Raw genomic sequence first — 13,927 nt, forward strand, 5'->3', positions numbered from 1 at the left:
AGAGGAGATCGCCGGTTGCCATGTTCATGATGGGAAAGTGCAATGCCTCTAGAGAGGGGGGCACGAGGGCAACTCCCACGAATCCAAGTCCGATAAGATTTTCTTTTATCCTATTTCCTCTTAAAGACTTGGCAGCTGAATACCTTTTTTCCGGTACGAGGAAAAATGAGCTAGGTAGAAAAATGAGCTAGTACTCATCCACGATGCCCTTAAAATCCATGTACAATTACACTTAAACCAATTAATCAAATCCAATAGATCTAGGCCGGGTCTGAAAAATCCCAAACCCAAACACCATTGGATCGTGCAGTGGTGCAGGAGCCAGATTTGGACTCGAATTGGGTTTCACTGGATCCATGCTCCAATGGGTGCAAAATTGGTCCGGGTCCTCAACACTCTCCTGAAATGAACCCACTGATTCCCCGACGGGTCACATTGGGTTCTCGACAATGACCCAGTCCGTCGAGTCCGTCCGTCCTGCGTAGGTCATTTATGAGCCTGTCAGTCTGGGCCAAGAACTGGGGCGTGTGACCCAACGCATCCACCGGCACCGCACCTCGCTCCGTCAAATCCGTGCGCTGCTCCAGCAACCAAGAAAAGAAAAACAAAGGCGAAACCAAGCCCTCGATCCTTCCACGCTTCCAGAGGGCTCCAGCCTTTGGGAGTCGGACTCACTCCATCCTTCTCTTTCTTTTTCTATTTTTTCTCCCCCATCTCCACTTCCTGTATTCCTCTATTTCATCTCCCTCTGTCGCCCATCCACAACTCGGCGGGAATCCGCAGCAGCTTCTTGCGGCGCGGCATCCATCTATTCTTTATAATATTAAAATAGAAAGGAAGGAAAGAGAGAGGGAAAAAGAGGACACCGCTCTCGCTCTATTTTTATTCTCTCTCACCGCTCACCCGAGCAGAGCTCGGTTGTGATCGGTGCAGAAAATATCCAGGTAAAAGCTCCGACTCGCCTTGGCTTGTCGTTTTATTTCACGCTTTTTAGCTTAAAATTGTTTCTATTTTGTTTCTTTAGCTCTATTTGTTTCTTGGTTGCTCGGGGTTTTGGTTCTAGTGAGAAAACATGGCATTCTTTATCTGCCCTAGAGGGAAAGAACGAGGAGAGAGAGGAAGAGCGGGGAAGGTAGTTTGTATGGTCGTGTTTGTGGCTAGGAATGGATGGAGATTGGACGGATGAAGGCATGGGTTGGGGGAGCCGCGTCTTTTGTGAATGGGATTCATATGTCGAAAACCCTAGAAGTCAGATCTAGATTGTGGGAGGATAAGTTGGGGAACGGTAGGAGGAGGCGGGATACATTGGTGTGATTGAGGGGGACAATGTGAATTGGTATATGTGCAAGATCAAGGAGTGCGAGGACCAAACTGGATGCTGTATCATATGAATGGATTAGTCACTTCAGAAAAGAGAAGCTTATTTCAAAAAAGTTTAAGAATGTATGTAAGAAATTGTCCATTTCTTTTTCTTGAAGATTTTATTTTGCAAGAATATGGAAGGTAGTTTCTCGAGGAGTCTAGTGAGGATTTGTTTCCTTCTTTGTTCGTTTTATTAGGGTGCGTGTTGTAGATGCCTTATGGTTCAGTCTTCAGTGGATATAGTCTTTAGTCTTTTTTAGAGGAACGATGTCCTTGAAATCATCAGTCATTCTATTCTATATGACAATGCTACTATCCATACCATCTGACACAGGATCCTTGATCTTAGCTCTCATTATAGACTGGTATAAGGAAGTCTAAAAGAATATTTAGGTAGAGTCAAACAAAAGAGAACTTCAGGCTACAAATATTGAACATATAAGTCGATGGATGTGTAGGGAAGAAGAATGTGTGTGGGTTTATCCTTTTGGAAAATAGAAGACATCCTTACTTCAAGATTTACAGTTTCAAAGTTTTTTGGCCTATTGTCCTCTAAGTTAAGAATGCTTTTGATATTTCAATTAAAACTAAACAGTTTTGACATGTCTTTGCTTATCTAAAGTTCAAGGCTCCAAATTGAGATTATCTCTTGATGTTTGGGTTGAGCTTGCTCATGGGTCACAAATTCAACTTGATGAAACATTTTGTAGGTCTTGGTTGCATTTTGTGAAGTATCATATAGATAACAAAAGTTACAAATTAGAGTTCACACACATATTTTGTATTAAAAGTAAATAGTGCCATTATTTTGGCATGCATGGACATAGTATTCCTTTAAAATGAGGCATAACCACCTGTAAAATGACTTGCTGGGTTAAGAACAAATTATAATTTAAAATGATTGACCATTAAGAGAAACCATAACTATAGAATTTAAGCCTTATCTTTACAAATCAAGATCAATTTTATGAATCCTCCTTTTCTACTTGTCCTATTAGAACTACATATGATGTCATTGTTCGTCCATTCAAATTCTTTTCCATAACCTTTTTTTTTTTGGGTTTGCCCTCCTTCTCGACCCCGATTCACAAGTTTGAGCTCCTATCCTTACCATAGCCTCCTTAAATCTTTCTTGCACATTTTATGTATTGTTGTCAACTACTGAGAAAATTTGATATTTCTATGCTTTGTCTATTGTACTCATCGCTTAATCTAGTCACTTTAGGTTTACCGTAGGATCACCTTATCTTTCTTTTTTTATATGAGGTTCATGATTTGTGCTTTGGCCTTCTATAACATCCAACATTTCAAGATTTACGGTGAAGAGGTATCACACTATATTTTAACGAATAAGTTGCTGATCACCTGTCAAGCAATAAATCATGAAGGTATCTTACTAGGTTCATTTCCAATCTTCTATGCAACATGAATGTGGCAGAGTTTATTGGATTTTGCTTAAATATAGTTGAGGATTGTATTGCTAAGATGGGCTTAAGCTGTCTTCTATTTTCTTCCAGTAGTATAGAATATACTTAGCTGCTAGAATGAAACAAGAAATACGAAAAATTACATGCAGTATCATGAATGTGATCCATACGAAGTTATTTGTTGCAAAAGGAACTGCAGGAGTTGGGTGCGGAAGTGGACTAACAAGACATTATTTTTGTTTTGAGCAGAGTTGTAAGGTATGAGACGATGCTAATGGCTTTAAGCATATACAAATATCTTTTTTAGGTGAGTAGTGAATGAAGAGTTATAAGCTATGGATGATGTGATGAATGAGAATTCAAAGAAATAGAATACTTAAATGCTTTTCATACCTTTTAGGTTTTTTCATACTTCAAGATATTTTTTAGCAATTTATGTTTTAAGAAATACTCTTCCATGAGATTTAAAGCCTCAAGGATGAATTTGTTCAAAGTGGATTTTGGGTTAACCTTTATTGATATCATGGATATTCAAGTGAACAATGTTTTCCCCTGTCATGGACACGTGATTGTGCTATGAAAAAACAAGTCAAAGTTCTCTTGACTTTTGCTAACCATGACATACCAAGGTCCGATTGTGTATCATTGAGACCACATTCTTCCCTTTTAAGGATGAATTTGTTCAAAGTGGATTTAGGATTAACCTTTATTGATATCATGGATATTCAAGTAAACAATGTTTTCCCCTGTCATGGACACATGATTGTGCTATGAAAGACAAGTCAAAGTTATCTTGACTTTTGCCAATCATGACATAACAAGGTCCGATTGTTTATCATTGACACCACATTGGTCCCTCTTGTTTATGCATAGTGCAAAGCATCGGTTGAAAACAAGAGAGGACTTGGGCGACTATGAGACCATGATTATTCTAATCAGTCATGGTAATCAAGATGTGATTGGATTCTTGGATTTAGGGAAGACATTAGAAATTATGCCGGGTCGTGTGCATTGTTTTAGTGGGCTTATAACTATGCATTATCATATAATGCTTATTTTTCCTATGAATTATTTTGCTTACTAAGTTTCTATGGTATAGGTGGAGAAATCCTGTGTATATTTTACCGATAGCATCTGATATTGTTTTTGATTATGGTAATGAGTCCAACTTGGGAAGATAGACAACTCTAGTGCATCATAAAACCAAAGTGGACGCATTGGTCATACACAATGACTGGAATCGGCTGCATAGTTTCTTGGACATTATTTTTTGATTAGCTCTTTATATAGAACTTTTGTTATAGAATTTTAATTTATAAACTCTGGTTGAAGCTCCAGTTTTATTAGGAGTTGAATGGTAAGTTTCATTAGGTCAAGGACAAGCAACATTCAAAAAAATAGTATAACCGAAAATAGTTTATGATGCATATAAAGTCAAGACAAAATTTATCTAAATAGCTGATTGAATGAGTTTTGCAGGAGTTAAGTGTCTTGCAGATCAGATGTCAGACATGGAAATATTTTGACTTATTTAACAACTGTCAAATCTGTTGATATTACCATTCTAGAGTATACATGATGCTTATGATTGATTATTGGCCTGTTTTTAATTTTGTAATTTTTTAGGACCTCTAAGAGCTTCAAGGGTCTTAGGTCATAGAGGCTTTATAGCCAATAAATACACCTCTTCTATTCTTTTGGTGAATGAATAAATATTTTGTATGAGGTGCTTTTTTAAGTGTTTTTCTAGGTATTGCACCCTTGTTGTCACGGCAGTGTGACTTTGTACTACCTTTGATGCTGTTCCAAGGTTCTTTATATGGTGTTTGATATAGGTCCTTGCAGCACTGGTCGTTCGATGGGGATGGAGCACCTTGAGGTTGATAGTCATGATAAACGTGGCCAAAATCCATGAGTCAGGCTCCATATCCAAATAAACTAAATTGAAAAAGAAACTCTTTTGTTCATGTTTTCTCTTTATCTTCCATGAAAGGCCATGCTATTGAATGAGTTGCTAGCAAGGTTGATATTGCTGAGGGAGGGGTAGTTGCCAAGCTTGCGAGGAAGTTGCTAGAGAGTTGACATCAGTGTAAAGGGGTCAGAGGGAGGAGACGTCACTGATCTTTGGGGTGATGGACCTATTGAGGTTGGGGAGGGGGTGGGTGGATGGAGGGATCGGTGATGAGCTGTGGTTGGAAGAGGGAGGGATGAAGGCCACTAGAAGATGTGTCAAAGGTAGGGGTGTGTTGGAGGCATTCCACAAGGAGAGTTGGACGTTCTCCAACAAGGTGGAATGTTGGAGTGTCAGCTACATCTTCTCCAGTAGGAGGACATGTATCAACTCCAAGGAGAAGGTAGAGAGGGAGGAGAAGAGAGAACAAGGAGAGAAGAGAAACCATTAGAGAGAGAGTTGTCAGGAGGAGAGAAGAATATGGAATGAAAAGGTGGGAAGAGGGAGGAGAAGGACCTCTTTTATGCGAGATGAATGGTGCGAGATGAATGGTGGACTTGGATATTTGGATTTCTTTTACATTTAGTTTATTTTGATATTGGGGCTGACCATGAGGTTTTTGCTCCATTTATCAAGAGCACTGATCTCAAAGTATTGGACCCATTTGAGGGCTGATGCTGCATCGTACCATCAAATGGTCTGATAAGCATTGGACTTATCACAAATCCTTCGATCTAATGCAATGTTGGAAGAACTTGACGTGAATATTGATGTGAGAAGCTTAAGAAAAGCCAGTGCATCTCTGTTTTGATCAAGGGGAGGGTTTGATAAGAACCCATACTGACCTCTTAGCTTCAACTTTCTTTTTCACGCATTTGTTTCATTTGACTCAAAATATACATGCCATTTTGGGTAAGCAAGGGTTTTCTGGTCATACTGCTTCATTTTCCACTTTTTGTTGAATTTGAGCTAGTGTTCTACAGGCTATGATCTGGTAATCCCGCATGGCTTGGTTGCATGTTAGGATGTCATGCAGTAGTTTATCAAAGATGAACTAGCATAGTTATCAAATACCTTTGGCTACATTAATTAGTGGATCATGGACCTAGACTATTGTTGCTACCATACTTAGTGTGCATGTGGACTTAGACGGTTATGATTGCCAAAGAAATTGGCTTCATATGAAATCACAACCATTTTTTTCAATATTCAGTTATTTCATTTTGTGTTCTTAATTTTTGTTTTCTTTGTTCAAATAACATTATAACATTCTGTAAGCATTTACATGGACATAAACAATTAAAAACACCCTTGTGATATATCATAATTTGTGAAATTTCTACTGAACTCAGAAGTGAACATAATATTGGCTTAGGATTTAATTGCTAGTGCTATCAATCTGTACTAGTCGTATTGTACCATTCTAGCAAGGTACTGCTGTTGGTATGTTGATTGGTTCCAATCTATGCCGACACATGGTACATCACATCATTTTTTTTCCTGTGCTGGCACCATGTCACGTGCAATAAGTATGGTACTTATGATGCCTTTCGGTACTGTACCAATAAGTTTTTGGTATGCATGCTTTGGGGAATAGACCATACCAACATACATATTGCCCTGTACCTAGGTCTACATAGGTACATGCTGTAGTACCGTGCCGTGCTGCTCTATATAGGGGCATAACCTGATATATGCTAATTTTTATACTTGACTAATATACCACCTCACTGTGGTACTTCTAACCTTGATGGTACAGGTACGATTCTGGTATTTTAACTCTTTATGTTAGTAATATTGTATATAATTTTTTGTCTTATATCAAGTTGTAGAGGATACCGAGCTTGTTCAATTGTCCATCATTTTGGAAGTTGGAAGTTGGTTCTTGAATTATAGATTGTAATCCCTTTTGTAGTCAGTTGTTTGGCAGATAAACTTGGGATATCTATATTTTTTTCAGATACATTCTGATTCTTTTAATGTTCCATGTACATGTTTGAATATTATGTAGATGTATCTATGTGGTTACATTGTATGTATAAACATAAGTACATGTATAGTTAAAGTTGTGATTATGGACAAATAATACACATGTAATTACAGATATATGAATGCATATATATGTAATTGTGTAACTTTTAATGGACACAGTATATATGGTTGCCTAGGCATCTTGAGATCTATCTGTTGTCCAAATGCAGAGGCGCAAGCTTGTAAGAACAATTCTGCAGCTTAGGTTTTGTTACCAGAAGTTGTGATCTATTAAAAATAATAAATCCTGGGTGGAAGAAAGAATTCTGGAAAGCAAAATTGTAAAATATTTAGGGCTGGTCAAAATGATTTAAAAAAATAAAGTGAACTATATGGATGTGATGGACATTAAACCATTAAATATTTTCTAAAGTTTTAGTGGGGTTTGTGGGTAGAAAAGGAAAACAGTGGATAAGATAATCATTTTGAGTTTCAAGACCAATTGATCAGACTAGATGCTCACTAGTGTCCTCTCAGTCTTCTGATGATCATATTGGTGTTGGATTGGTCTTTGTTTTTGATGCTTTTATGTTGTGGTAGAAGAATATGAACCTTGGTGTCCACCCAGTGTGCTCTGAAATTGCATCAAAGCAACAATGGAGCCAAAAGGCCCAAAACATCCAAAACAACACTACAGAGAGCACTAACCATGCAAATATTGATTTATTCATTCAAGAGGAGGTAAGCTTTATGGCAGCCTAAATGGTCTGTATTACTTAGAGGCCTTGAAAGTCTAAAGCAAATGCAGAAGACTTAAAAACAAAAATCTAAATTGAGCCATTATGTTGTCAATATGTATGAAATGGTAAAGATGTAATTTTTGATAGTTCTGACAGTTGTTCAGTAAAATATCATACCTTTTTTGGGCAACTAAGCTAAAAACCTGTGTTAGTCTCTCATAAACAAACCAAGAAAACAAATCCCTCCTTGCAATGTATCAGAGTTCAGTAGGAAATCCTGGATTTGAAACCAGTCTAACATCTTTGTTGAGGGTTGTTTGCTAACCAATCTCTGGCAGAGCATTCTTTCTAATGAATGTGGGTCACCTTGCAGTCATTGAAATTTTTAGTCATTAGTTCCACCTCTTGAAAAGCTCCAGGAATTCTTTGCCTTCTTCATCTGATATTTGATTCAAATGATTCTTGAGGTACTGGAAAGTTAATTTAAGCTATGTAACGGCTTCATTCTTAACTTTGTATTCGTTATGTACTTTTTTTGGTGATGCAATCTTTTGACTGTTGCTTGTCCTTAACTTGCGAGGACTACTACTAATCTCTTAATCAAACTTAAACTTGGAATGGATTTTGCAAACTTAGAGCTTGTCTAGAGTAAAAACACCAGATAAAAATATTAGTAGAATGGAGTAATGATGGCATGTCATTGTCAACTACTGTGGATGATCAAATGCCTCTTGTTTATCCTTCCAATAAATTCTGGCAGTTTTTACTCTGAAATTGGATCTTCTTGCTCGATCTATTACTTCCATTGCAGAAAAGGTTGGATTTTGTTATTGATGTTACAAAAAGAATCCTTCTTTACGAATATCAAATCCCATCAGTTAGAAGGATTCACCTCATAAGAAGCTGAAGCTAGGTTGGGATCATGCATCTTTGAACAATTTTGTATTATCCTCTCTTTCATGTTTTGATGTGAATTGTTGAAAGATTTACTTGCACATGCCTATCATCACAGTCTATAATGTATTCCGGAAGAAAAGCTGGTAAGCAATTAGGAGCTTTCTTCAAGGAGACCTCATCATTGCCAATGAAAGGGATGTATGATAACTTAATTGATTTTCTTTTCTTGTGGTTCTCAGTTTTGATTAGGTTTAGGGTTATTCTTTTCAGGTGACTTATCCATTCATACTTCCATGGTGAATGGCTTTTGGTCACGGACATCCTCAGATGGTTGTGTATTCTAGTTGATGTTGCTATCCTCATCTTGGGGGAAACAAATTTGTCTCGGTTGAGTTCATGGAGAATCATAGTTGTGAGGGGAGGCTCCATTAGACTAGGTCCATGCCATGAGACAGTCAATCTAGCAATGGAGGCTGATGGCCTATCCTTTCTCTCTTAAATCATAGATTTGAAATTTCCATAGCTTTTGGATTGTGGTGGGGCAAACAAGATTTATTGATTCTCTAATTAATCAATCAATAGATTAATTAATTAATCAATCAATAGATTAATTAATTAATCAGGGTTAATGGTGAAGAATCAAGCATGTGGCAATAATAGAAGGTTGATAGATAGTGTGGGCTACAACTCAAACAAAATTTATATATAAAGAACTCCATCTTGTAGTGGGATTATAATGTGTTTGAGTACCTAATTGTTGCAACAACGTGCCTAGTAATCTGTGCAACAGGTTATCATATTTGCATGGGTGAGAATATGTGCTCGCAAGACTCTTTAAGACACAAGCAAAATTTGACTGAAAACATCACATGTATGGTTGGAGTGGCAATACCATCAGTTGTGGCCAAAATCATTCAGTAAGGCAATCATATTTCCTCTATCCAACATTTGATTCATATGTTTCTTGAGTTGTTGGGAAGTTTATTTAATAAGCCATCTGTTGGTTAAATCTAGACTTTACAAGTACCAGTACCCATCCAATCTGATCTTGGGTTGGTTTGGTAAAAGAGTGAGATGGATCGAAGTGACATTAAAGCAAGGATGAAGAGGAAAAAAATAAATGATTCAGGATGCTATGCTATCCCAAGTTGTCGGGAAACAACCATATTGGCCCAGTCTAGCCATTACAAACCATGACAGTCGAGACATCCTAGTTTATGTCTTGGGGGTGTTTCGGGAACTGTTTCTCTGGTCAGAATGGTATGGAACTGGTTTTGGATGTGCCATGATGCATCAGGCCATGAATCCTTGCTTCATAATTTTCATGAACTATTTTTGGTGTTGTCATCTTCTAGCTGCTACATGTCCTTTACCTATTAAGGTTACTATCGGACTCATGATATTGAACTTTAACCAGGCTTTCCAGATTACAACGTTATGAGAATAAAGATTATAGAATAGAACGCATAACAAAATAATTGCAAAACAATGATTGTTTACCAATGTTAGTTCATGTGGACAATCAAATTCTCCTATTTAGCTTGCAATATGCTTGGGCTGTTTCTACCATGATTACCTTTCATCAGGAAAAGGCGAGATCTTGGTGTTGGAGATAGAAGGACCATTTGAGCTAGCATTATCCTAAAATGCAGTCAAGTAAATACTTTGGTAATATGGTAATGGGTACCTTGGTTAGTATCTTTAAACAATTAGGAGAGAACATTTTCTTAAAATTAGAATGTTTGTGAATGCTTTAAATTTGAAATTGGTTGATATTGATATTAAAAATTTAAAATATTTTGACAATCATGAAATAATCCTTGAATTTTGAATATTATAGGTTAACAAATGGCGCAAGATAGAAAAGATAAATAACTTCTTAGTAATTATTACATTGTGTATTTTTCATTACTCTACTGATTGTAGTCTTCTTGAATTTGATTGTTATACCAGATCTTTTTATTGACTGCACTATTTACTAAGTAGTAAGTATATAATATAGTTGGGTATGTGTAGTGATAGATACAATCAAGGTTCGCTGTCTCGGTACTGAACTCCGTATTGGTACCATCCTATTACAATGTTGGTATGCAGTTTGGTATGGTATGAGATAGTGTACCAATGTTGGAACTGGTATGGTATGGTACATCCCATTTTGGATGGTACAGGTCAGTACAGCAAACCATGTATATAATGCTTAAGAACAAATGGTTGAAGTCCCATGTGCTAGTATCATGCTGTCTGCTTTCATGGAGTGTGCTGAAGAGGCCATGCTTCTGCTCCTTGCATGGACTGGCACCAGCACATGCCAAGCATTGGCATGTCGTTGAGTCACGTGCTTGTAAGGCACTCATGTTATATGTGCTAGTCAATGTCAATTAGCATGGACAACAATTCATGTCGAGAACAATTTTGCTAGAGATTTGGAATTTGTGGAAAATGTTAGTAAAAAATACCCCTAAATTCGATTGTAATAACTGCAAATAAAAAAGTAGAAGCAACAAGAAAGTAAGGTTATTAATAGTAAGAACAATAGGTAATAGTGAAAACCACACCTACAACAAAATATGGCATCATTAATTTGCAGTTCACACACACACACACACATATAATCATGAATCATTCATGAACAAATTGTAAAATTCATGAGTAAGTCCAGAATAATGGAGGAGTTCTTGTACAATTTGTTTTGTTGAGTAATTTGGAGTCTTTCGGTCAAGGTAAACGATGGATAATTGAAGAGATTTTCTATGATCCAAAGAATACTGTAACTATGTGGGTTAGTGGAAGCTGTGCACTGGTTGTTATATAAGATCCCTCTCTCTCTCCTCCTCGCCGTCCCTCCTTGATGTCAACGACCTTTTTCCCTTTGCTTATTGTGCAAGGGCAATAATCTAATGAAGTAATTTTATATCTTGAGGAAATAGGTCCTTTTCCTGCTCTTGTCCACGACATGCACCTGCAATAATATACTTCAGCTCATCTGCACCATTTTCGCACCTATATGCTGGGATTGAGAACATATTTGTGCATTTGCACAGAAAATTTGCAGGTCAGTATGTTTGCTGTTCTATATTTTTCTCTTTCAGCACCTATTTTGTTCCTTTTTTTTTTTTTTTTGAGAAATTGTATCATGTTATGCCTATGCATTTAATTGTTTTCTTATTTGTGTTTATGGCTCACAAGCAAAACTACTTTTCCTGGAAACATGTAAATAGGCCTGTACTCGTATGACTTGTTTTCTTTAGATATTCGACCATAGTTAAAGGAAGATATAACTTGCATTTTTTCCAGCGTGGGTTTAAGTCTTGCTGGTCTATGCCATAGAGTATGTATCATGCTTGTAAGATACAGTCAGGACATGGGGCACATTGCCTTGTCATGCATGTATTCTTGTTCCATATGGTGTTGATTGGCACATGATCATGTTACAATGGAACATGATGCTATACTGTGCTAATCTGCAATCGGCACAAGGGTAGTGCCTTCATGCATGACAATTCATTTCCTTATTTTTTTATGTTGAACATCTTAGTGCATAGCAGGCCTTAGGGAACAATCTGTTGCACAGTACATGAGGGTAGCATTTGGTTGCAAAATAAACCTTAAGGGAGTAAGGGAATGTTAAGGGATGCCCTTATTCTGTGGGAGAAGGTTTATCAGCATTTGGTTTGAGGAAGAAGTGCAGGAAATAAGGGGCATTTAATATGCATTGGATTTCATAATAATTCAGATTTTATTACGAGGACAACATTGCTCTCACATTTTCTTGTATTTAGTGCATAGGGGCAAAAGAGTAATTGGAGGTATAATATGGTAATTGAGCGAAATAACTTTCTGTCCAATTTTGTGGAACAAGCCTTTCCAGGCCCAAGGCTGGAATTGACTTGTGAATAAGTGGAGGGATAGCCCCTGAGATATTGTAAGTGGGGAGTAAGCCTCTTCTGCCGGTACCAGATTGTTATTTGGCAGAATAAACTGTGTTATCTAGATACTTATGTCCAACATCTAAAATCTGTGTAGGATATGTATCCCATTTGGATACATATCAGACGCTTGGATATTTATCAAGATTTATTAATGGCAGTTTTAAGAAATTGGTATACAGTTGACTGCTCTATCAATGAGTTCGACCCACCATAATAATTTTTAAAATGAAGTTTTGTTCTTTTCAGATATTGGTTAAGAACGTACATGTTAAAATGATATTGCAAATTGTCATTTTTCACAAATTGTTTAAAAGACCGTTAGGAATAATATCTTTTATTATCTTTTATATGGCACGAATTATAGTTTAGTCTAGATTAATTTTTCCTGTGCATCCCCGTTTGTATGAAATCTGAATGCAACGTGCACAAAAAATCAAGACTTAAAAGTGCCAGCCATGCTAGTTTGTCTCTTGGAAACATATTGTGATAGGTTTGGACCGTCATGTGGCATGCCAATGCACGTCAAGCACTTGCATGGCATATCATGTAACATGCCATTGCTAATCCCACAGCATGACATGGCATTTTTAATAGTGCCAGGTTGGCATGGCATATTTAATAGTGCTTGGTTGGCATGGCAATTATCATGCCAATACCAGATTGCCGTCGCTCACACGTGTCACTTGGAACCTTGTAAGAAACCAAGTATGAAACAATGTTTGAAAACCAAGTTGTTTGGGGTGAATCACTCAATATTTGCCATACCAAGGCCTCCTTAGTATAAGATCTGAGGGACTTTGGTGTGGATTGAGGTCAATTTGCCGTGAAGCAACCTTGGTTTGCTCTTGAATTGAGTGTACAATTGTATACAGCTGAGAAAGTGTGAAACTGGTGCAATTAGCACCCGTATCGGCTACATGGTCGTGAGTCCCGGACGGATAGGATGCGGGTCCCGACAACATGGGTAGTGCGTGTGAGTCTTGAGATATGACTAGTTTTTGATGATTAGTTATTTTTCTATCTAGTAGGAGAGTTTGATGTTAGTTAATTAGTTAATTATAAGGAGTTGAAAGTTAGTAAAGATTTTTCAAGTTAGAATAGGGCTTGGAATCCCATATTCGAAAGTTGAAGAAATGAATCACTTTGTACTACTTATAAATACCCCTACTACTGGGGCTCTTCTTGCAATTAATACTAAAGATCTTTGCGTAGTGGAAATTCTATTGTGGGAATTATTCTTCCTTTGTTTTCTCTCTATTCTTTCTCCTTTCTTTTGGTGGATTCCTGGGGTTTGCAAGTGAGCATCATGGGAGCTGTACCCTAGGAGTGGCTTACCAAGATAGTGTTGTTGTCTTTGGAAGAGAGTGATTCACCCCTACTCCTCTTCCAACTACCGTCTTCCTTTTGTCATATGTGCCATAGTGGTGTCTCTACCCCACTATGATCGATCGTGCTGACATACTCTTTTAACTTTGAGTTTTCAGCCGAAGTTCAACACCTCTCCAGTATCGGTATCATAACACGGTTTCAAGATGCTGCCATGCTACTACAATGTCGAAGAGTGTGTTAAATGTAAGCAAGATCCATGAGATATCAAATTAGATGAATTGAGTCATCAGCTTGAACAACTTCGATAAGAAAATCAGTGGT

The 13,927-nt window shown here is 37.4% G+C and overlaps 1 protein-coding gene across 5 annotated transcripts in view; it reads left to right on the forward strand.

Moving 5' to 3' along the window:
* Positions 1 to 563: 563 nt before the first annotated feature.
* The window catches only part of LOC105033501 (homeobox protein HOX1A), a 37,561-nt gene continuing 24,197 nt past the window's right edge, over positions 564 to 13,927 (forward strand). Inside the window, exons 1-2 of one of the 5 annotated variants that reach the window (XM_010908332.4) lie at positions 565 to 944; positions 11,276 to 11,400. Coding sequence is in view for 2 of the 5 variants with exons in the window: in XM_073251855.1 (XP_073107956.1) it covers positions 1,376 to 1,443; positions 11,276 to 11,400 (193 nt within the window). In the remaining 3 variants the exon portion in view is untranslated. Of the gene's footprint in view, positions 945 to 1,027; positions 1,444 to 11,275; positions 11,401 to 13,927 lie in introns of those variants that run through there. The other 4 variants (XM_010908334.4, XM_073251855.1, XM_073251854.1 and 1 more) reach the window with 4 other exon arrangements.

The sequence above is a fragment of the Elaeis guineensis genome, chromosome 2, assembly GCF_000442705.2.
Source record: "Elaeis guineensis isolate ETL-2024a chromosome 2, EG11, whole genome shotgun sequence".
Lineage (NCBI taxonomy): Eukaryota > Viridiplantae > Streptophyta > Magnoliopsida > Arecales > Arecaceae > Elaeis > Elaeis guineensis.